General features: G+C 36.6%; 3 protein-coding genes, 1 long non-coding RNA gene and 1 pseudogene across 8 annotated transcripts; 1 reads left to right on the top strand and 4 right to left on the bottom strand.

Moving 5' to 3' along the window:
• Window positions 1–324: 324 nt before the first annotated feature.
• Window positions 325–3,871, bottom strand: LOC114732048 (two-component response regulator-like APRR7). 5 transcript variants are annotated; one of them, XM_028919328.1, is made up of 6 exons: window positions 3,762–3,871; window positions 3,408–3,548; window positions 2,583–2,968; window positions 1,064–1,225; window positions 810–943; window positions 325–525 (listed from the first exon to the last, which is right to left on the bottom strand). In XM_028919328.1, exons 3-6 carry the CDS (start codon window positions 2,893–2,895, stop codon window positions 340–342), a joined length of 795 nt encoding a protein of 264 aa, XP_028775161.1. In that variant the 5' UTR covers window positions 2,896–2,968; window positions 3,408–3,548; window positions 3,762–3,871; the 3' UTR covers window positions 325–339. The 5 variants fall into 5 exon arrangements, with proteins under 5 accessions (XP_028775161.1, XP_028775160.1, XP_028775159.1 ...); XM_028919327.1 differs by having other exon boundaries at window positions 3,408–3,551; XM_028919326.1 differs by having other exon boundaries at window positions 3,408–3,551; window positions 3,759–3,871.
• A 2,778-nt stretch (window positions 3,872–6,649) lies between these two features.
• On the bottom strand, window positions 6,650–7,221 carry LOC114732089 (uncharacterized). Its single transcript, XR_003738958.1, has 2 exons — window positions 6,973–7,221; window positions 6,650–6,858 (listed from the first exon to the last, which is right to left on the bottom strand). It is a non-coding gene; the product is annotated as an uncharacterized LOC114732089 (long non-coding RNA).
• Window positions 7,222–7,477: 256 nt separating this feature from the next.
• LOC114732087 (adenylate kinase 1, chloroplastic-like) lies at window positions 7,478–10,648 on the bottom strand (annotated as a pseudogene).
• A 4,599-nt stretch (window positions 10,649–15,247) lies between these two features.
• LOC114732088 (uncharacterized) lies at window positions 15,248–17,266 on the bottom strand. The gene is made up of 2 exons (XM_028919387.1): window positions 16,993–17,266; window positions 15,248–16,392 (listed from the first exon to the last, which is right to left on the bottom strand). Exons 1-2 carry the CDS (start codon window positions 17,249–17,251, stop codon window positions 16,124–16,126), a joined length of 528 nt encoding a protein of 175 aa, XP_028775220.1. The 5' UTR covers window positions 17,252–17,266; the 3' UTR covers window positions 15,248–16,123.
• A 2,076-nt stretch (window positions 17,267–19,342) lies between these two features.
• LOC114732085 (protein REVEILLE 8) lies at window positions 19,343–25,141 on the top strand. Its single transcript, XM_028919386.1, has 9 exons — window positions 19,343–19,566; window positions 20,195–20,252; window positions 20,352–20,475; window positions 20,567–20,725; window positions 20,834–20,959; window positions 21,060–21,169; window positions 24,161–24,220; window positions 24,580–24,708; window positions 24,786–25,141. The coding sequence occupies exons 1-8, from the start codon at window positions 19,415–19,417 to the stop codon at window positions 24,685–24,687; spliced, it is 897 nt and encodes a 298-aa protein (XP_028775219.1). The 5' UTR covers window positions 19,343–19,414; the 3' UTR covers window positions 24,688–24,708; window positions 24,786–25,141.
• Window positions 25,142–25,167: the final 26 nt, after the last annotated feature.

Raw genomic sequence — 25,167 nt, forward strand, 5'->3', positions numbered from 1 at the left:
CTTATACAACACTTCCTGTGTTGTCTATCTGGGTTTTTTTGGGATTTCTTTAGTTGGCTTACTCACGAGTTTTCACAGTGGTCTTATTTAGTGGTGTGGTGGTTTCAAAACTGATAATTTAAGGACTGATTACAGCCTAGGGAGAACGCCGCAATAGATTATATACTCTCTCCTTGATCCTTGCATATCTAATTAAATGTTACACACAAATGGAGACCAGTAAACTACATTGTAATGACTCATTCTATATAGATAAACTTTTAAACCCAAGCAACTAACTTGTTCAATTGAAAGAAAAGAAAGACATCCATGAAACTCAAGTTAAATCTTAAGGCCTATTCAATGAACGAAGAAACAGTCATACCTGAGTACCACTACCATTGTCACTTCCATCCCCGTTATTAAGACCCACACTACCATTGTCTTCTCATCGTTGCTGCCACTGTTGTTATCAGACTTCTCAACACTCTTTGATTTAATGGATTTCTGAGTTTGTGTGCCACTTTCACTTCCACTACCACTTGACTGTTTGGGGGGGGGGGGTCAACAAACAATTCAGATTTGTTATGAACAGTAGGAAAGCCTGTACTATATCAAAACATAAAAAGGTAAATATAGAACAGAAACTTATTTATGGGAAAAAAATAAATTTGGTGGTTCAAGATGGGCAAAAAAATTGAATCTTCATAGCTCCATTGAATAAGCAACAGAAATGACCACTAATTTTTACAATTTTAAATGCATAAATTGTACTCAGCAGCATTTAAGATAGGAAGTATGAGATCAAAAAGAAAATGAAGTTCACTCACACTATGACATCTTCTCCACACATGCTGCCATAGGTTTTTAAGCTCATTCTTCCGAATAGGTTTCACTAGAAAGTCAACGGCACCCTTTGACAAACACTTAAAGACTAAACCCATAGAGTCATGAGATGACATCACTGCAGACCAACGTCATTAGAAGCCATAGAAAAGTATAGCTTTTTCAAACAGCTTGTCATGAGAAACAAAGTTACCAAAATTGAAACATTTAAAACAAAATGGACACTCCGAAAACTTACTAATTACTGGAATGTTTTTCCGCGTTTTATGGCCCATAATTTTGGACAGAAGGCCAATGCCTGATAAGCAAGGCATAGCTACCTCAGTCAAGACAAGATCTATTTGACTGGTTAGATCTTCCAAGATCTTCCATGCTTGCAATCCGTTTGCTGCTTCAATAACTAGAAAATACAAAATTAACAATGATCATTCGCATGTCACGCAGTATCAGAGTTCTCATGTAACTATGCACATACTTATTATGGATAAGTTCCCACAAGCAATTTTGGTCCCAAAAAAAAAAAAAAGCAATTAGTTTGATGCTATACACAAAACTAATGCTGACACAGTTGAATCTCTTTCAACAATAACCCCCAAAAAAAAAAATACTCTTTGGCCGCAAATAAAAATGGCATAGTTCTTCTGTTCATTATATTTTTCAATCATAACTTCTAAAGTTTTACCTGTTCGTAATTACTGGAACCCATGGATATAATTAAGCAGCTAGCCCCAGCAATTATTGAATTACGTAGAAACTTCCATACTTGAATCATATGTGTCCAAAGAAAGACAGGATACTTATCAATCACCCTTTTCTTGAGGGAAGACCAACAATGAAAATGAGACCAGGAAACAAGCAAACCAAACAAATCGTCATATTCTAAAAGTTAAGCCATATATCCTAGAGTGACAAACTAACATAAGAAAGTCCCCCAGGAGGAGCCCCAACAAAATTCTCCACCTGCCAAAAAGCAACCTTTCCACTGTGGAGGCATCAAATTTTCTAACTTATTACACAAGAATTAGAATTCTTAATCCTACTGCTCTTCCACCCCGTTCCAGTTAAGAAGCCCTGAAAATAATACATGCAACCATTATTACTATAATAAATTCCTCTTCCTCACAAGCGTAGCTAGCCATTATGAGTTGAATATCCATGCTTAACAATGCACTTAACCTCTTTAGGAATTCATAGACCTTGCTGAAGATCGCTCTTCAGAGGACATACTCACTCTCGGGATTTTTTTCTTTTCCTACACATATTTGGCTCTAGCTCAATTCAGCCAGAGCACTATCTTCCGGATCAACAAATCAACCCAGCTTGCAGCAAGAGTAAAAATGAATTTATCAAGCATAAATCACTGGTTGAATAAGATGTCCTTTTTCCTGTCTGATTCAAAAGGATTTCTCGGCAAAGTCAGACGAGTTGTTGCACATGGGAAATATGCCTAACTATTCAGAAAACAAATAAAACCACCAATACAGGTCTAAGAGGAAAACATGATGAAAAGAACATGTGATCAAGCCTAATGTAATTAGTAACTATACATCTTTATTATCTAGCCCCACCAGAAAATGAAAGACTGTTTCAATTTTGAACTTACACCACCAAACATCCATTTATAATTTAGAAGGGAAAAAAATCCACATGCCTGAAATAAGAAAACATGTTACAAAGGTAATGAATGAAAATTGCATCAAGTCTCAAAGCCTACTCAAATATGTAAAACATTTAATAACCGTCAAATAATAACAAACCTTCATAACTACAATTGCGAAGCAGTGCCGCAACAACATGACGAGTAGAGTCATCAATCTCCACAAGCAAGACCTTGAGTGATCTGAGATGTAGGAACCTCTCCCAAATTGCCCCTTGAGGTTGCTGTTGTGGCATATGCTGAACGGCTGGAGCTTCCACAATTCCATCTTGTCCCACTTTAACTTCTTCAGCTGTTCCATTACTTTTTAACTCATCATCCTCATGGAAATTATGTCCGTCCCAGCAGCTCCCTCTTTGGTGGTTTTTTACCATCTTGCAGACGCTGAGCCAATTCTTGAAATTCTTTATCATCACCAGCAATGCTCATGAGGACGTCCCTTGTCATTCAGATGACAGAACACTGATATTTAGGAATGGTTATAACCTGCCCCCCACACAGGAAACATCACACGATACATTTTTCAGAACCCCAAGCTTGACAATATAACTCAGCCCAGTGCAGGTATAAATCACTGGATATGCGGTCCAAAAAAAACACAGACCTACACAAGCAATAATTCATAAGTTCTGCTTTATTTTTCACAATGAACTCCAAGAAATATCCTCAGACAACAATGCTCTCAACAAAACCCTTCAGGCTTCCCTCACCATGCATGAGCAGAGAAAGAATTATTAAACCACCTAAGAACATATTTCTTTGTCGGCTGAGATACAAAGATCCCTTGATCACGTTCTCCACTTCAGAATCAAATGAATGTGATTATATACATACCCCAAACCACAAAAAAAAACAGCGAGGAAGTAAAAAAAAAGGTTGAGAGACAAATATAAAGCTGAAGTATAGATCTTGAGTCGATACTAACTCTGAACTCCTTCTTGCTGTAATTTACTGAAGTATCGGAGTCAACATCCGAAAGAACAGGATAGCATCTTCCAAACCCTAAGTAGGCCGAAGAACACTTGAGGTTGCAAATTCCCCAATCGATTACACACGTGATTGACTTCTACTGAAAATATAAATCCATTATGCATACAAGGGAGATTCACAACAGCAAACCCAGAAGAAGAAGTCTTCCATATCCAAAAGGATATTGTAGTATGCATCACTTCTTATGCTAAATCGTTGGCACTTCAAAATATGGGAACTTAAAAAGGAATCATATATCTATTACAAAGACCCCAAAAAGAAAAGGCAGAAAATAAGCGCGGATTACCACCTCAGAAGCTTCATTAATCTCCATTTCCAAGCTCGATCCAGAAGAAAATCATTATAAACCAGGAGAATTACATGATAATGATTTTTACGATTAAACAATATCCATCAAATTAATTTTGACCCAGAAAATATTTTTATAAAAAAAATCTTCAAGTTAAGTGTGCGAGTAAAGAGAGATTGACCGATCTCTGAACCGCGGTAAGGAAGAAGATAATGCGATGGGCGTCTAGTGAAGAAGATATTGGGCTCGTCCAAGGTTGCTGGCGTGGACGAAATGGAGGTGTGGAGCGGTCAAGAAGTGCCATTAGGAGTGAGATATTTCCAGGTTGTAATATATTTGGTGACGTGGTCATAGTGATGTGGACAAAATCTAAAGCCGGGAGCTCCAAGGCGGTCACCGCATCTTTGGAGATCTGGATCGGAACACGTGGCGCCATAGGGCTCGAAATTAAGCTCAGCGCTCAATGACAATGATGGCCCTAGTGATGAAATGACCGAATTGTCCGCACTTTGATTTATTATGTTTTCCATGAAAAATATCTTAGGCGCAAGATTCAGTGTTGCGCGGTACAGCAACCACTGCAAATCACGATTATACTATCCATTCATTCGTCTCGCATCACTCAGAGCCACAATTATGCATTGAAAATTCAAAAATTCAAATTCAAAAATTTTCAAAAATAATATTTTCTTTTTGAGTAAAAAAATTAAAAAGGAAATAATCAATGTTCTTAAGAGGAATAAGAAAAATATAATAAATAATTTCAGTTTCTATATTGTTTTGCAAATATTTAATATAACGTTAAAAATTAAAAATTTGCATTCACCAAATATATATATATATATATATATATATAATTGGATGTTCAAGTTTAAAAACTTCAAAATTATCGGCCCAAAAAAAAAAAAACTTCGATTGTGACACTGAGCACGCAGGACGGCAACCCGTCATACATCCCTTCGTCAAGGGGTGCGTATTGACCCACACAGCTGTAACGTCCGAGTAAATATCTCGTCCTTAGTTTCAAGGTAAGTTCAAATTTTTTATGTTAAAATGTTCCTTTTCACATTTAGACATAGAAAAGGGTAAATTATATTATGAATTCTTGGAATAATTTACTCCGTTAAAGGTATGAAATTTTGTTATTATTTAGATAACCTGCATTAAATATTTCCCCCGTTTTAAATATTAATTAATTAAAAAAATTACCCATATTAATTACTACCTCCGGTCCTAATTATAGGACCCAGTTGACTAATTTGAGGAGATTAAGGAAAGAAGTTAAGTTAGTTATTTGTAAGAAATAGGTGTTGTCTTTCCTAATATATTTTTACTAATCAACTATATTGGCTAAAACTACAATTATTAGAAAGATTATCTTGAAAAAAAATTTATAAATATGAGAGATAAAGTGGATTGGGGTTTTATATTTAGGATCAAAATAAAAGTCAAACAGGGTCTTATATTAAAAACTAGAGGTGGTATAATAGATGGCTTTATGTATTTATATGATGATTAAAAGAAGGAATATTTTAGAAAAGGCTAAAGTATATATTTGGTCATTTAACTTTGTATAAGGTTTCAATTTGATCCCTTAACTTTAAAAAGTATACTTTAGTCTTTTAACCCTAAAATTTTTTTAAAAAAGATGACATTAAAATCTTAAAAGATCTTATTATAAATCAATAATATTGAGTTTAATTTTTGAAACATCCATGATTGTTACAAAAAATCATCATTAGAGCTTAATGATTTTAGAATTAAAGGACCAAATGTATGCTTTTTAAAGTTAAGGAACCAAATTGAAACATTGTATAAATTTAAAACTAAATGTATACTTTAGCCTTTAGAAATAATAATACACATTTTTTTGCCAACAATACACATTCTTTTATGGGTAACCAATATAACTAATATCATTAATTTGTGTAACTCAATTATCTAATTCATATATTTATCACACAAGGTGGTAATCTGGTTGTCTTTTCCTAAATTCTTTTATATCTAATGATTACGCATACACACATTCCATGAGCAGGTGTTATAACTAAAAAATTCCCTTTGTCTATCATTAATGACTAGTTAGTTAATTAATGCTGCAATTTTTTACTTTTATAATGATTTCCGTTCAAACAAATAACTTCGGCTACAAAAATTGCATACGGTACAGAAATAATTTCGCTAATTAAAAACAAATTTCTCTAAATAGAGGTAAAAAGAATAAATATCAAAAGTAGAGTTGAAAGGTTGTCCAGCCTGGCCTAAGGGGCAGACTGAAAAATGGAATGGGCCGTGTTGGCCCTCTCTTCGGCTTGTACATGTACCTTCCTAGTTCAACCCACATTCTCATCATCAAATTTTTTTTTGGGGGTTAAAATTGATCATTTGGGGGGGGGGAGGGGGAAGACCAAAAAAATAGAAATTATGAAATCCTAATCCAGGCACTTGAAAACCCAAAAAAAAAAATATATCTAATCTGATATTTTATAAATATAATTAAAATACCCTTGCTCCGAACTTATCATTACCAACAATTTTTGTCATTTATTATTCAATATTTGTTATTATCAGTACACAACTTATTAAGAAACTTTTTGAATCAGAAACATTTTAATTATTTAACTACATTTACAAAATACCACATCAGATATACTACTTCCCCTGAAATTTAAACTGTTAGCTGCCTTTATTGGGATTTCACAATTTCAGGTTTTTTTTGTCAATTTCCTCCCAAAAAAAATCCCACAGCCAGCTTCAATTTCTCAAAACAAAATTAAAATTGAGTTAAAAACACTCATTTGGGAAAAAAAATCCATCATTGGAAACTTTTAATAAATTGACAAACTTCAGAACGATGGTTCGCCAAATTTATGGCATGAAGCTACAGCTGCGGATAGAAAAAATGCTGATAAAAAAGCTAACAGTTTAGCGCAACAAATAACAACATCAACAACAACAGCCCATCTTCATCTATTGGTCCCAATAATTGACCACATACATGTTTGGAGCTTATTTAAACTAACTAGTAACCCAGTCACATTCACGGACCAGGCGGAGCAAGCTATCAATCCCCCGGCTTAAATTGGAAGTGAACAATCTGGAGGAGCAAAAAAGTCAACATGAAAACATTCCATCCAATGCATAAACAAGTCCGAGGGAAAAAACAAAAAAGAAAAAAGAAACAAAAAAAGGAGGAAAGAAACTAACTAACCGAAGCACGAGGTAGCTAAGAAGATAAAATGTAGGGCAAAATCTATCCTGCACCATGCAGATCTGAGCAGGCAGGAGCTGGTATTGTGCCCTGTCTAACTACTTTAGCAGCTATTTAAACTTGCTGGCTTGCAACCCTTGAGCAAACCAGCTCGGCCAGCTGCAAGAAAACAAAATGCCCCCCATACTTCCAAAAAACTCATCCCTCCAATCCATATGGCATCTAATAGGAAGGGTACATTCAGAAATAATACCAAACCCATAATCCGGAGAGGGAAAATCCGAGTTAGATATGTTAAGTGCAAATCACGGCCAGCAACAGAACAAGAAGCATAGTCAAAGAGGTGTCATGCCACTGATAAGCAAGAGCAGCAGCAAGTATGGCGAGAATATCAGAAATCATGAAGTGGGCTTTTTTCCTGAGAGGCCAATATAAAAAGCAATTCCCAAATCTCTTGAGCAATTGTGGGTGCAACCAAATTAGTCCATTCACGCTTGAATCAGAGTATTAGAATAGTAATTGGCTAGGGCAAAACAAAACAAAGAAAGCATTACAACAGTAACGGATCAGTCTACTGAAGCTTAACGCTAACCAAGCATCTAAGTAGCCGTCATAAACTCTCACCAAGTCACAGAAAAGTACACCAAAACTTCTGACATTTCACGTAATAATAATACAAATAGAAGCCCATTAGGCATAGGTTTGATCAAGATTTCAACGCTTCTTGATAACATTATTTATCCAAATAATACAAATAGAGGAAGTCCCCCTTCTCATATTTTCTTTCCTGCAAAATTGCCAGGCATGCAACTTATGCATGCAAAGAATGAAATACTCACTTTTAGTGTCCATTATTATATTTAGGCAGCAGCAGACTGTCTGGGCTCATAATCATCAAGATCAAGAGCTTGCAGCAACTTTGGCCAGGATTCAGGGATTCCTCCTGGCAGCTCAAACTCCAATAGTTTTCCTCGACTGCGGTAAAATTCCTCCACAGGCTGACTCTGCAAGCATGATACAGAACAAATAACAAAACAATCGTGAACATAAAGAAAAATATTATATTAACAACGCAGTAACTAACATCATAAGTAGCTAGGAGGAGCAGAGAATTAGTTTCCATAAGTCCACTCAAAGAAATTATGAACAATTAACCATATTAATAACACAGCAATACCATGTCATAGTATATGCGAAGCCTTTCTTTGACTACTTCTTCAGTATCATCCGCACGAGTAAAAGCTTTGGCATGCATTGGGCAGGAGGGAGAAGAGGTGCCATGCTGATTCCAGGGCTCCCATTCTCACCCTTGATATTAATAGAAGCGACATTAAAATTTTTCCCACATTGACTACAAATTCTCCTACCAAGGCATTTCTCAAGCAGTACATCTTCTCGGATCTTCAGATTAACGACCAAATCAATGTCAGTTACCCCATCCAAAATTTCCTGGGCAAACAAAAAGGAAATCCAAATCCATTAAGCAAAGTGCCATTGTGAAAAGAGGATATTACCAAATCATTGCAGCTCATATTCATCAAGGGATAAAACAGTAGTGTTATGAAAACTCAGCCAAACCAGTCAGGGACTGGTCTGAACTGCTGAAACAATGTTAGAAGTTAGAACTGGTTCGAAAAAGAATGGTCAAAAGGAGAACCGATCAAAACCCACGAAAAATGGTCGGCTGGCTAGTTTAACCATTTCATTTTTTTTTTTTTTGAATCTTTTTTAGTTGTGATTGTATATAAATGTTAACTTATTGAGACATGAATATAAAGTCATGAAATTTATTAGTAACAGATAACAGATTTATTTTATATACATATATAATGAAGAACACGTCAGCTTTAATACTATCAGTTCCCCAGCATTCATAGCGAATATCTTCAGGAAAAGAAATTTTAAACAGTTGCAGTGTGGAATAAAATTATTTGGACTTATAAGTATGTGAAAATACTCACTGCTTGGTTTATTGTTCGAGGAAAACCGTCAAGAATAAAACCCGATTCACCTTTTGCTTCCCCAGCAGCCAGTCGCTTTGACAATAAGCTTATTATGATTTCATCTGAGACTAATTGACCTTGGTTTACAATGTCTGACAGCTGTAGATGACACCAGGAAAATACAAATTAGCTTATGAAAGACATGGAACAACAGGCATAAATTTACCAGACCCTAACTTCTTGAAACAAATGCTATCTAATGATAGCCTTCAACAGCTCCATCCATAATCGCATTAAACAGATCACAAATTGAAACGCCACCATAACCAAGCACTGGTAAATGTTCAACTGGACGTCTTGATATCAATGGCACGTACAGTCACAAATCACAAATTGAAAACCGACACAACCAAGATTTCACTAAAAACAATACTAAATGTAATATTTTATATATAAGGTATCCTATGTTTGTATATAAGCAAATACCCCCCTCCCAAAAAAATGAATAGCCATCTGACAGCAGGACAGAACTATGCTTCACTATCAAACAAAAGAATGCATGACAAGTGGCAATGAAGGCGTGGATGCAACTGAAAATTGAAATATCTCAAATTTTAAATTCTCACCATAAGGACAAACATAAGCCATAAGCTGCTACAGTCCAGATATTCCTATTTTCTATTATTCCAATCAAAAGAAATTGGAAAGATTCCAAATCAACAAAAGAAAAGGTAAGTAGACCTAACCCATTGAATCAGATTCATTCTCTTCATAAAAAATAGGAGGTAGAACCAATAAAGATTTCTTTTCATAAACCGCTCTACCATAATTCTTAGCGGATAACCCCAATTTTGGTTTAATAGTACATCCCAATAGGGGACGGCCCTACAGTGCTGCCTTTCCAAGAAGTTAAAATAAATATTGCACAATGATCTAGTATTCATTCAAAGCAAAGGTCAAAAAGGGAAGATATCAAATAATTCGAACATCGTGAGCTAGGTTTTAAGGATAAAATCTTCAACAATATCTTTATCGTGTTAATGATTTTAAAATTAAATTAAATCAATATGTAAAAAACTTAAATTGCTCAGTCCATCGCAGCCCACTCCCAAACATTCTCATAAACAAGGTCTTAATTTTGGCAGTGCAGTGGAGCAAGGTTTGAGCTTAAAGAGAAATAAATAAAAAAAAAACCATAGTTTTGTAGGATTATTAAATGAGACTCATAGTGATTGATGACTTGATGCGTTCAAAATCAGCAATACAATCCCATGTGTTTTCCAGCAATATAAGGCATGGTCAAAATTTTCACATTAGACCACCTTAACCAATCAAAAAGAGAACAAATAAAATTTGAGGTAAACATCAAATCAAGTGAAAGCTTTTGCAGCAAATTAAAAGATGAAGATAATAGAATAGGAAACCTGGGCAGAGAGTGGGCCCGAGGACGCGAGCTCTTCGCGAACAAGATCGCCGGTGGCAATGTGAGGGACGCCGAGAAGATTGCAGAGGCGACTTGCGTAGGTGCCTTTACCGACGCCTGGGCAGCCCAAAAAGATCCACTGGACATTCCTATCCCGTGGATCTTTACGAGGAAACTGGGGTTTGGGATGGAAGAGAGGAGCATTGTACGTAGGCGCCTGAGATGCAACCGCAGAGGAAAAGTATTTACCCGCCAGGTAAGAGATGGAGGTTGTACGCCTTGCCAGGCGAGTTATGGCCGCCATTGAAACCACCGGAGTTGAGAGACGCTTGCGCTGAGCCTAAGAAGAAGGAGGCTCTGCTTCCGTATCCTCGGCGCCCACTCTCTCCAATCTGTAGATAATTAATTAATTAATTAATAATTAATGTTACCGCCTGACCCAGCTAGGGTTTTTGAAGGGGGGAAAAAATAACAAGTGGCCTTGTATTAAAAGCCGGTGAATATTGCCCTTAATAGAGATCCAATGGGCTTTTTTTCCCAACGATCTAATGGGCCATTGTTGACAGCTCCTTGAGAATTCTCTTTCAAAAAAGGATTGAAGTTCTCATTTTCTTCTAGGCAGTTAATACCACCCCTTTTCAACAAAGCACACTTTGGCGGTACCCCAGTTTTCATTTGACTTGTAACTAATTTCTAAGTTCCTATCAAAAGAAAAATGAGTGCGTAACCTTCCATACAGCGAAAAGTTCTAAAGAACAGACGATGAACCGTCTTCATGCGAAGTTTCTTAATCTATTTAAATTAGTCAATTAGTTTTTATATTAAAGTTTGAAGGTAGTATATAATTTTTATTTTTGTACCTATAGCTTTGCATCTTATCACCAATGTTTAGCCATGTTCAGTGCAATTGGTCTTCAATATTTTCATTCATTTTAAACTTTTCCTGCATGAAAACGTCATCTATCTATTATCAGTTTTCATTTTTTCTTTCTCCCGCTTATCTCAGTATTTATCATATAAATTATATCTGCACTCGTATAAAGCGTAGATCTCAGTCCAGTCAATTTATCAAGCCGCCCATGTCCATGTGCTCTCGTTTCCTCGTCGCTTCCTTTTCTTTTGCAAATGCTGAGGCATCCCTGCGCAAATCGGGCACAAATATCCCTGGAATAGACACGTGTTGTTGGAGCTTCACGTCCCACGTCGAATCGAGCCAGTAGAATAAATGTAATTTACCGTCGCTAGATTTGTAGCTGTCTGGAAAGGCTTAAAAAATTCTCAATAAATTGAGATAAAATTTTTCTCACATATTTACTTTGTATTCCGTAAATCATTGTTAAAAAACTACTTCAAACGGATCCATTGTCACCACTAGATTTTGAGCTTGTTTGGAGTTGTGATTTATTAATACAGTAAGGCGAAACAAAACTCTATCTACGTACTTATATTTTATTTTATGAATTATGATTGAAAAATTATTTATAAATCATTTTAAATAAACTTTTTAAATTTCAAAGAAATTGCTAATAAATATCCCGAACAAGTATATATAAAACAAGCCTCAATACAGCTCGTTATTCAAGATTTCAAGCACGGTGCGTCATGTGTCTAATTGTCTTTGACATTGATGTTAATATAGCGTCTAATTGTGATATATATGTATTTGACTCATGTTTGAAATGACACACACACACACTTACAGACAAACCAAAAGCACATGCCAAGGCCGATTCAAACAAGTAATTAGGTGCACGTTCACAAGGTAATTCGCCGGCCAAGGAGGAGACTTGGACTTGGAAAGCAGCCACATTGAAGTGAATGGGGCCTGTGAAGACCCGTGTTTGCAACCCATAAGGAAGACCGGAGGGCACTTGACTTTGTCCGATGTTTTGTGACTGTCTGTGAAAGATTCGCTCTTCTATCGATAAATAAACTATCTACACGTGGGACCTTCTGAATCCGACATCACAGTGCCTAACCGCACGAGTGCTGCATTATATTAAGACATTCACTACTGTTTTAGCTTGGGAGATCAAAATTCCTACCTTCCCATTTACTTATTGAATTCATCAAGCCGTTTATTGACAATCACTTCCTGTGTTTTGTACTGAGTTATGTTGACAAGACAAGCATGTCCTCAAGAATATGCCAACTCAGCAATCGTGTGACGAACCCGGCAAATACTTTCAGATTCTTTGACTTCACGCTCAAAATCTCAAATGAGTTCGTGTGAAAGGATGATTTTCTAGATTGCCAAATGAACCTGCGCCCTTTTACAGCTGAGCGGTCAATAACTAGTGCCCGAGATTATAGTGTGACTATAATATTACTCATAACGTCACGTGCCCATGTGGCTTTGATGAGTTAGAAATCCTGAAAACTCACGTTTCTTTATGCCCAGCTGTTTTTCAAATAAGTATGGATATATATATTCCATTATTATTTTTTGCACTAGAAGGATATAAGTCTTCCGATTTCCCGTTCTATGCGAACCATGATTACTTCTGCATGAAATTACACAAATAATGAAATTAATCCTGAAGGTTATTAAGGTCGACAGTACTGTTTATTTGTATTCTTTAAATGGACAATGATAACTATCGATCCGCGAAGCCCAGTAGATTCAACCTCTGTTATTGTAGCTTGCTTTAAGAATGTGGCTGTGAAGTGTGGACCCTTAATTGTCTGAATTTTGAATTTTGACCTTTCAAGTAAAAGAAACCTTTTTCTATTAATTTTCCCTACCGCCATTCTTTAGGTTTAACAGGAAAACCGTTGAGAGTTACTACTAAAGCTGCAGGGGACTTCTTCGAGCAGTTGTTTGTCATAGAACTAGGAAGTAAATAAAAAAGAAAAGGATATTAAGTGGAATTAATAATCAAGATGTGAAATGGGAGGACACAGGAATGAAATAGCAGAATCTGCACATTACTAAAGGCTATGAGCAGAAACAAAACTACAACAGAGAGACAGAGCAGCATAATAATACAAATACAGGCGTACAACACCAAAGAAGAACGGGATAGCCTGCAAATTATTGAGCAGCTCAGAGAAAAGAAAATGGAGCTATGATAGAACTCAGTTGTGACCAGAATGGTCAGTTTTGGAGGGACGTGGCTCATCTGTCACCTTTTCCCTCACGCACCTGCACAGGGCTCTCCATGAATCTAGTACCATACTTACAAACTCGTTCATTATTTTAGCTTTGATCTGTCCTCTCATTGGAAGAGGCCTACCCTTCTTCGTACTTGTACGATCACCCTTTTCTTCTGTTCTACCCATTTTCGTTTGTTTGCAGAAAAACACAGAAACGATTGGAAAGAGCGAACCACCAGTATCAAAGTGCTGAACTCTATGTCGCGCGAGGAGAACAAAGGCGCAGGTCATATGTATATATAGGCTCATTCTTAAATCTTGACTAGAATTTTTATTCTGCTCTCTCTCTTTTTTTGAATAAAAAAGCTAATAAATGCGCATCTAATAAAAATGAAAAAAAGAAGAAGGAAAAGCCTAATGGGTGAAACAAACACCTTGCCTTGCTTTTCTGCAGCGGCGCTAGCATTCACATTCCGCGTGGAAAATATTGAGACATCAAATTTTTGCTACGTACCTTTGTCGCAGCGAAAATTAATTAAATTCAGTGGAGGTTGTGTTATTTGGTCAGAACACGACTCGTGCATCACAACAGTGTGAGATGAGATCATGCTCCTCGGTAGAAACCTTATTAATCAATGGATAATCCATAACATAGCTGTAGGTTATTTGAGAAGTGGGACTGTGACCTGATCTAACTTTAGTAATACCCCCACTATTTAATATAAGTACTAGTTGACTAATTTAAATAAATTAAAAAAATTTGTTAAGGTAATTATTTGTAACAAGTAGGTGTTGTCTTCTCTAAAATACCCATATTAATAATGTGTATTAACTAGAATTATCATTTGATGAAACATTTAACATTTGTAACTACTATAAGGACTATCTTGAGAAAAAATAGTTAAATATGAGAGATAAAGTGAATTAGAATTATAGTATTATATTTATAATCAAATTAAAAGTTAAACTAGTTCTTATATTAAGAAGTAGAGAGTAGTATGTAACTCATCTAAAATATTTTTCCCAGACATTAAAAAAGCTGGGAGCAGAAATTTTATCTGAATGCAGATTGAAGCGAGCATTCGGATTCCGATTAACGGAATACTCTTGGCTGAACGTTGCGAAAGTCCCACGTGATGTCGAGCGACTAAGTGCCTGGTTAAATCATTTAGACACTGTTTGGATGGATGATTGGATAAGTCACCGAACATAAGAGTCAGTTTCTTGTTCTGACAAGTACTACTATCTCCGGTCATCAATATAAAATTAACTAACTAATTTAACAGATTAAAAAAATTAATTAAATTAGTTATTTGTAATAAATATATATTATCTTTCTTAAAATATCTTTACTAATTGGTTAAAACTATCATTATTATAAGAATTATCTTAAAAAAAATAGATAAATATGAAAAAGAATGTATTAGAGTTTTATATTTAGAATCAAAATAAAATTCAAACAACCTCTGATAATTATTGCATTACAAGATCAAAACACTTTGAATTGTCAGACTATATAAAGAACTCGATCCATCTTGTTTACAGCACTGGGGATTCTTGTCTCTTCCTTGTCTGCCATGAAAGTGACCTGATAGCGTCGTCTACGTTAGAAGGGAGACATGCCTAACATCTGTATCATACCATTATTTTGGCGAAGAAGACGTAAAGGATTTATATACTCAGCGATGGTTAGCAGACAGCTCTACTATATAAAACCAGCCATGATCTTATGAACCACGTCAAAGATGAACATCGCTGTTTCCCTTGGAATGAAATAAATGAATCCTATGAGTAATGTAAATGCAGAGAGGAATGCAAGGCAAGGCAATTTAACTTGTTAATCATTAAAACAGAAGAAATTCACAGGCTTTTCAGATTTTGCTATTCGAAAACTGGAAGGCATAACATGCAGCAGCAATCCAGATATATATCTTCGACGTGACGAGTCTCCATTTATTACTAAGCCCTATCAAACAAGCTCCACTGGATCTGGACGGAGAAAATCTTCCGCTGGGTAGCTTAACTCTTAACGTAGAACAAGATAGCTACTGATTGCATTTGTTCATTTTTTTTTTTTTCCCTCTCAAGCACCTACCACTTCTTCTGGACTCGTTGTTATACGTGTTCGATGGGGTATGGAAATAAACCCAGCAATTGCTCTATCTGTACTAGAGTTGAGAATATGACGCTGATGAAGTCTTTCTTTATGTCATCTTTTTTTCTTTTGGGCAAATTTCCTCATATCACATTTGCCATGTTTTCGTGCTTGCACGAATATATTTGATCCCCGGAAATAGAGCTGACTGAGAGAGAATCAACAAGTACGCCGGCGGCTACAAAAATCTTGGAAGGACAACAGAGCATTTCAAGCAAGTATATTAGCAGGTAGCCGATGGGCATGGACAACAGGCATCTCTTAATGTCACTACACTTCAGGTTTTCTTTTTCTGGGTGCAACACTTCACTTCAGGTTGATCTATCGCCAACTCAGATATACCTGAGTATGATTTTTGTTTTTGTTTCCGGGCCAATCCTGAATGTGAAATGTTAAGTAACAACTGAGGATAATATTGATTCCAGTTGGATGAACCAGAGGAACAAAGAGGAAGAGATAAGCTGTCACATTGATAGGCAATTTACAGTTTCAGTGAAACCAATAGTTTACTTGTGAGATACAAAACCAAGGACATCACTTGATTGGTGCAAGAATTGTATATAACAAAAGGAATGAAACAATTATAATAGCCCCCACTAAAGTGAAGCCAGGACTAGTCCACAACATGAGGTTTGATCTCTCTGTTCTTTTGATCGGATCAGTCTCCTCAGAGATTGGGAACTCTGATCGCCTTGGATTCCAGCTCACATACTTGTCTGGAGAAAACCGAGAGAAGAGTGATTTCCTCCCTTGCTTCCTGAAATTTGACCATGCCTTGTCCCAGTCTGTTGAAAACTTGTCTCCTGGACCATTTAACAAACAGTTTCTGTATGAGTCTTCCTGGGTTATAGATTCCACCTCAAGAAAATTTATAAAACTTACATTATATGTGACCAGGCACTTTTTTTTTTTTGGACTCAGGTGACCAGGCACTTAATGCAAAGGGCGAAATGTTGTCAAATGACATTTCGGAAACTACTATTATGCTGAAGCATTAAGGATTCGGCATACATAACTACTTGAGATAACGAAGAGGGAATGATCATGCATCAATTGGCATTCTTTTCCCATGATAGCAGAAATGGAGAACATATGCTTTCACAAAATTGTCTTCACGCCCGATTCCCTGTGTGGCAACAAGTGGGAAATTGGGCATCTTTGCATAAAATTTGAGCTGTTTCATATATAACCAAGTTAACTATCCACCTTGAGGACCATATGAACCGCCCTGGAGCAAAGACTAGTAGGTCAAGCCTTTCTTTCTTTTATAAAAGAAAGAAAAAGCGGAAATAATTCCAGACCAGCAAAAAATAAGTGGATTATAAAAGATTCATCACTTCTTAAAACAGGAAAACGGAAAAAAGAAGAAGAAGATGATTGGCCAGATTGGAAGATAGCAGTACCCTTATTATTATCATCGCCGTTTTCTTGAGATTCTCCGAAGTCCCTTCTGGAACAGAAACTTTTGAAAGGCGAGTAAGAAGAGGAGTGAGATGGTGAGGACGAAGACGACGATCTTTGGTTTCGAGAGAAGAAGGGATGCGATATAATGCTTCGGATCCGGAACTGAATATCCATTTGCGTCCTGACCAGGATTCCGATTATGTCTCCGAGCTGCTTCTGCAGCAGACTCCGGATGTGCAGGACAGCGTAGGCCAGCATCTGCGCCTCTTCCGTGGCTCTTATCCTTCACTGCAATTGCAGGTCTCAAATTTAGCCACGTCACCCACCTCTTTAACACGTGTCGTCTCCTCAAGGCTTGTTCGAAAATATGATTACAAACAAAATTGATTGGACTATATAATTTAAAAATTAAAAATTTAATTTATGATTTTTATAATTTGGGCTCATGATTCCAGTTGTTCTTTTTTGCGTCTTCCCCCGCTAAAGACTCAACTAGAACAAAAGATGATCCATCAAGGAGAACGTGAAGTACGGGACAGGATAAAAATCAAACCATCTAACAGAAGTTGGGTTTAGAGAAAAGAAAAGAATTTTTTTTTTTTGGACCGGAAAAAGAAAAGAATTAATCTCTTGTAGCTTAGCAAACCAAAATTTAAATCTCTGTTAATACAGATATATTCACATTTAGTATCAGATAATATTTTGAATAAATTGTTTTTAATAGAAAGATATTTATGTTTTAACGGAAAAAAAAAACAATTAAAAAAAAGAGAAGGACGACTGATTGATTGAAGTTTGAGAGAGAGAGAGAGGGAGAGCGTTTGTGGAACGCAAAGCGGTTGAAGAGTTATATTTCTCTACTGTTTCAACTCGACTCATCAAACGCTTTGTGGTGTTGTTCCTCAAAAACGACGTCATTTGGTTAAGCAGGCTGAAACGATATTGGCCACTCGCCAATTTGATTCGTTTAATTTCAACGAGTTACGTAATTTCATGATACAGCCAACTATTATCGTCCTGATGTGTGAGGTTCAGTCTCTTCTTTCACAGATGCAATCTTAATTGCTCATTTTCATCACTTGAAATTATTTTCATTGTTCTTCCTTCAAAAGCCGTGTTCTTCTGTGATTTTGAGCAGAGAAAGCTTTCTAAAGTTGGATGCAACGTCTCAGTCACGTGTCCCTTCCCTTTATCCATCTGGATGGAGAGAAAATGAAGGGAAAAAACAAAAGACCAGGGAAGAAAAAAAGCTCGTGACGAGAGAGCAGGTGATCAAAAATGAATTGCAAAAAAAAAAAAACACATTTCTTTGCATAATCCTCTTGTTTAATATTTTCGAAGCATTTCATCGCGGCTTTTCTTTGACTTTTTATAATCAGAGAGAAATCAGCTCGCATCACAGCTGAGTAACACCACGGTCACGTGTGTTTTAGAATCATTTGGTAGCAATAGTTGTCTCAATAATACAAGGATGATGAATTGAAGGAAAAAAGATAGTACCCACGACGTCTTGGAGCAACATTCTTTAAAACATATTTCTCATATATTCTGTATACGTCGGGCAACAATGAGGGGGTGTTGCTATTTGCTGGTTACATATAAAAGTTAAAAATTGAACTCCCCAACTACTCTCAAAGGACGTGCCATTCGGATTTATATTCGTTTGAGCTGACTTAGATAGATTAGGAATATTCTTAATTAATGGACAATAGAGATTAATTTCTCCCATAACAGCACAAGGAAAAAAAAACAAATTCATTTTTACTACAGATCGAAAATTCAATTTTTTACATATTATCCCTCCATAATTGTTTTTAACATGAAGTCATTCAGATAAAATAACTGGTAAAACACTTTTTTTTTGTTTTTTTGGACAAACGAACTCAACCTAGCTTCAATTGCCCCTCCAAGAAGGGTTGCGTTCTGCATTGGTCTTATATCACTGACACGTAGGCCATCTAGTCCCTCCCATTTAGTGGACGAAAGACACGCCCACGTAGTGATCACCAAACTTAGGTGGGACCCACTGCCTTTTAAGCCTTCCTGATTATTTTTGCAACGCTCCAAAAAATCGGCCACCATCAACGGCCTGTGTTCCATTCTCTATATCGCGGTCTATCCCAACGGCATCGCTCTTGCGCTCCTATTCGCTCACGTTGGTTTATATCGGGCGCACTGCGGGTGTATATGGTGGGGTGACTGCACTATAGTGCTCCCTCAACCCAGTGACGGGACGTCGCGTGATTTGGAAATCGGGGAAGTGGTAGTTATCTTTGGGAAGCGGCCACAGCATTTTCCCGGCCTCAAGTTGGGCATCGCGCATATACGCAAAACCACTCATTTAGGCAGACCAGCCCGCCACATTCGAGTTCTTACCATTCTCTCTCTAACTTTTGAGCTTATCTGCTCTCTGCTCTGAGCATGAACTCCACCACTTCGAATTCTCAATCAATGGCGACCTCGACGCCCACTGACGGGTCTAGCAAGAAGGTGAGAAAGCCCTATACCATTACCAAATCGAGGGAAAGCTGGACAGAGGAAGAGCATGACAAGTTTCTAGAAGCTCTTCAACTGTGAGTTTCAATGCTTCTTTTCTTTTAATTTTCACTCAATTATGTCTTCTCCGCTCTTTGTTCCCCTTTTGAGTGTTCATCTGACCTAACTTCTCTACTTACTGTGCCAATTGAGTATTTCTAGATTGTTTTATATCAAGCCGAGAATGCTTTTATTGTTCTTTATCTTCCTTCTTGATCTTCAGTCTTTCCGTCGTAAGTCTTCCAGTCTTTGACTGTCTCCACAATTCAATCAATCTTTTTAGTCTGAGCAAATTTGCTTACCATTTCGAATTCCTCTCTGCCTCTTGGAGAGCCAGTAGGTACTAAGCTTTGTGGGTTGATCATTTCTGATCTGGGATAGGATGGCGCGGAGCTCGTTTGAGGGAAGTTTCACATTGATAGAAAATATAAAATTTAAACGAGAAAACTATCGTTACTGTGCTAGCTTCTTATCAGGCATTCCCACCCCCCCCCCCAAACATACAACTTGTCAATGTTTATGTTCTATTCTGATTTAACGGATAGCTCGCCATTTTTTCCCTCCTCAGAGCTTTTACATCGGGGCGGTTCATTTGAATTTTCTTGAGAAATTATTTGTCACATAAGCTTTGCAATTAAATTTCTGACGTATAGCTGGATAATTCAGATTTGACAGAGATTGGAAGAAAATTGAAGATTTTGTCGGTTCAAAAACAGTTATTCAGGTTAGAAGACAGGAGACAGCATTTCATCTCTGATTCTTCGTTATCATGCTCCATTCAGGCCTCACTTGTTGCTATTTTATTTATTTATTTTTTTTCAAGATTCGAAGCCATGCCCAGAAATACTTCTTAAAAGTTCAGAAGAACGGGACAATTGCACACGTGCCTCCTCCTCGACCTAAGCGCAAAGCTGCTCATCCATACCCTCAAAAGGCGCCAAAGAATGGTATTCTCCTATTTCGATTGTGACATTCTATTATTCTATTCCTGAATGCACAATATTTTTCACAACCCTGACATTATTTTTGGGTTGTCAGTCTTAGTTCCATTGCCAGCATCCATGGCTTACGTTTCTTCAACAAATACTATTGCACCTGGGTATGCCACATGGGATGAAAATTCAATGCCGATTAATGCTGGATCAAACAGATACATACCATGTCAGGATGAAATCACCACCCTTCATGGGAATGAAGGCATGCTTGATTATTTCTTTTGTTTTTTCCTTGACATTGACAATATATATTGGCTGAATTAAAGGGAACTTTCCACTACTTATTATGCATATGACGTTACTGATTCAGCTGATATTGGATCAAAGGGGATATCAAGAATTAGCAACAGCAGCCTCAGCGGTGTAGGAACTTCTACTAGAATGCTACAAAGTTCTGAGATGCCCAAGCAAGGAAAACAAGCTCCAGTGCTTCATGGTAATATCCTTTCACATATAATTTTTTTATTATTTTACATTCTTTTCCTCACTGACTATTATTGGCTGGTTATAATTGGTCTGTTGACCATATATCACAGGTTTACCGGACTTTGCTGAGGTTTACGGCTTTATTGGAAGTGTTTTTGATCCAGATACAAAAGGACATGTCCAGAAGCTGAAGGAAATGGATCCTATAAATTTTGAAACTGTGAGTTCGTTTATATCTATCCTTGGATGAGATGCAACACCTCTGATAAGTGTGTATCACCCTCTCTTATTGATGGAAGCAATTAGAGGGTAAAACTAGGCTGTTTAATCAGATTCCAGTGTTATATATTCCCACACCTGATTTAACTTTAGATTCCTGGATATGGACCTTGTTTCCAGTCATGGTTAGGTACCCGAACTATAATGCATCTTGACATCTTTTTTCTTGTTTTGAATTGCAATTTACATTTCGCTTGACATTGCTTAAACTAAACAAGTTCTCGAAGTCATTAAGTTGATACTATTTCCCGCTCTACATTGATTGCTTAAATGATGCAGTGGTTGTATTTTCATGATATCTCCAAGTCACAATATAATGGAACATCTCACTTAAAATTTACTTTCCATGTTTTAGGCATTATAATCTCATGCAGATCTAGTTAGCCTTGGGAATGATTATGGGACATGAGACCACCCATTTAAGCTTAATATGTACCCATTTGTTAGATACCGATTCCTATACCGAAAAATGTTTCTTTCTATTTGTATTTCAGATACCCATATTTTGTCCACCCCCACCCCCCCTCCCCAAAAAAAAAAAAAAAAAAACGAATGCTGTGAAGGTGGTGCCGATTAGACAGTGATGAGGAAACTAGTGGTGGCTTTTGATTCTACAGCACAGCAAAGCATTATGTCAACTTCATAAATCTAATGTTAGGTGCTGCTGTTATCCATCTTAGGAAAACTGACGGGTGATCCCTTGACTATAATGCTCAAGCTTGATTAAGATATTTTGGAGTTCATGAGGTGCTAATTTATGTCTATAATGCTGCTCAAAATACCATCTTGGAGGCGATGTAACCTTATCGTTTCTACTTAGATTGCAATCTCAAAAAGGCAGCCATCTCATATTCTTTCTCTTGTGATAGAATAATCCCGTTCCTTCCTAACTTATATAATCCACCCCCCCGGGGGGGGGGTCTTCAACAAAGAGAATGGACAGTGGGGCCAAAAGAAAAGGATACTGAGGTTGTGTTTGGCAGATTAGGATGGGATGGAGCGGCAAACCATTAACAAAATAGAGTGGATTGACAATTCATGTTTCATTCCGTTGTTTAGAAGTTTTATGAGGTGAGAGGATGTTTGTAATTGACCATCATTTGAGAGTTCTTATAAAATAGAATAGAATGATATGATTTCTTCTCAATATTATCATTTTCGAGATAATTTAAATGGAAGAGTGTGAAATAAATTCCTAATTTTTTGACTTTTTCATAGGACGTCATAACTTTGTAAGAACATCTCACCCAAAATAATAATAATTATAAAAAAAACTACCTGTAGTCCTAAATATAAGATCTAGTTTGTAGTTTAGGACAGAAGGTAGTAATAATTATACACTCTACATAAAAATCTATTCATAATCTCTTGTTTGCATGTACTGGACCTTTTATTTTTAAATCAAAACTTTTAGAGATAATCAATAATCATTTAAATTTTTTGTTATTGGACAAAAGAATTATTAGAATTTTATTGTTGGTCCCTGCTGCTGTCGAACAGGATACACAAAAAATTGACCAGGAAGTATGCTTGGGTTTTGTATTAATCAAAAAGAAGTAACATCAGGCGCCTCTTTCTCTGCTTCTTTTAGTACATTCTTCCTTCTCCTATAGGTTTTGGAGAAGAAATATTTAGGTCAAGCCTGACCTCTCAGAATTTTTTAGAATGACTGTATGTGAGGGTGCATGGCCCTTGCCAATGGTGAGTTTCATCAAATTACTGAATTTTAACACTTTTCTTAACTGGTGGTGGTTAATGACGAGGCATAGACTTGAATCTTGAACTTGAGCTGAGCTTCTTGGCTTTTGATAGACCAGTTGAGATAGAACGCTGGGATTAAAGGACAGAACCAGCCATGCTTGAAAATCTGTCTTTTTTCTTCGACAGGATTTCAAATAAGAATGATTTTGTGATGAATCTAAACCATTGTAGGCACGAATTCTTCAAAACACTGTAGAAACTCCGTCCAACATTGTAAACAAACTCGTAAATGTTGAAAATATTAGACAATATAGAAGAATTTAGAAGGTGTAAATCAGTGCGCGAGTCTTGTAGAAACTCCTAGGTTATGAAATATAAATATAGCCAAAAGGCTTCTGGATCCTGGTATCATCCTCAAACGTCAAATAATTGCTTCATATTTTGAAGCCAGCTATGAGCTTCTTATAATTTAAAAGAACTTTTCATAAATTTATGAATGTGCCAGTTATGAGCGAGAAACTTGGACAAGTGAGTTGATTCCAAATTTCTTGAAGAAGAGGGAGTTCTTCAGTGCAATTTTTTGTGTGTGGAAAAAAAAGGGGAGGGGTTGATATCCACGGATGAGATCAAGCTTTCGTTTGACTGGGTGGGGGGTTATTTTTATAATTATCTTTAATATAAGAACTAATTTAACTTTCAATTCAGTCCTAAATATAAGACCCCAATCCCTTTGTCTCTCATGTTTCTCCATTTTTTTAAAGTAGTCATTATAGTAGTTACACATGTTAAAAATTCCATCAAATGACAGTTCTAGCTAATACACATTAGCACGGGTATGATAGGAAAAATAACATTTATTTATTACAAATAACTAATTTAAGAAACTTTATTAATCTACTTAACTCAGTCAACTAGCTCTTATATTAAGGATTGAAGGTCGTATAATATTTATTTCCTGTCATTCTATCCTTGATCCCTGATTTGAGAGACATGAAAAAATTGGATTTATGATGGCTAATAATTGCTTGAAAGGCCATTCCTTGCCATTTTATTCCCTCCGAAAATTTTCTTCCGAATAATGACTAAAGTCGTTTTTGCCATGCCACTCAATTCTATTCCATCCAAAATAAAATTCCCAGGCACAGTTATTGTATGAACTTGCTTTGATTTTTCATTTCTGAGCTGACAATGGTTTGACAAGTATGTAATTTTATTTGGTTGTCTTCTGCAGGTTTTGTTGTTGATGAGAAACCTCACTGTCAACTTGTCTAGCCCTGATTTTGAGCCTTTTGTAAGCTTCAATATCGATTCTAAATATTGGAATCATATCCTTCTACAAATCATTCCATCTTGATTGGTTAGCGCAATATTTTGCACTCTAGATAATGATTTTCAGTGGATATCCTTTGCTGTGGTTGATTTAAGATGAAAATCTTATCATCTGCTTCGCCTTTGGTAGGTTGTGCAGCGACTGAGTCAAACCAGTTTTATTTTTGGGATGCGGGGAAGTCATATATGAGAAAAGAGAAAAAAAATCATTTTTATCGTTGTTTATGGTTGTTCTTGGATTACGACTGAACATAGATGAAAATTTTACATGATTTATTTGTGAATCTGAGGTGGACTTGTCCATTTTATTGGCTTGTTCAGGAGAATGTTTTGTCATCGTATGCTGCCAGTACGAAGATAGCAGAAGTTACCGCAGGAATTGCTGCCAAAAAGGAAACGCCAAGCGATCTATCATGTCAACCTGCTTAACAACTGGAAATTAGCTGATTGGTATGCATTTTTTATGATCTCATGCTCTGGATTTTGTTTCGTTTACCTATTTATATCTGTAATGTCTGCTTCCACAGTTAGGAGGTCCAGTCTGCATGGAATGATGCCATTTGCTCAGCCACCAGCAAGGCAGGGAAGTGTCCTGGTGTCGCTGTGAACTGAAACCTGTAAATGTGACAGTATACCTTTGTAACCCCAGCCATGAGAATGCATAAGGAATGCTGAAAGAGCAGAAGTATTATTCAGCTGATTCTAAGGTCCGTTAGGATCGTAGTATTGAATGTGATTCTTGTAGCTGTACTAGAGATGTTGCCCCTTCCAGCTCACCCTTAGGTCCGTGTTATAAAATATTTTTGATGTTCTAGTGCATTTTAAAAGTAAAAAGAACTTGAAAAGTCCTATATACTTGGTTCCATGGTTCAGTCTTCAGATTTTTCCCACCTCCATTTGCCGGTCGCT

Source organism: Neltuma alba, unplaced genomic scaffold, assembly GCF_004799145.2.
Source record: "Neltuma alba isolate B1F8T4 unplaced genomic scaffold, ASM479914v2 tig00012871_pilon, whole genome shotgun sequence".
Lineage (NCBI taxonomy): Eukaryota > Viridiplantae > Streptophyta > Magnoliopsida > Fabales > Fabaceae > Neltuma > Neltuma alba.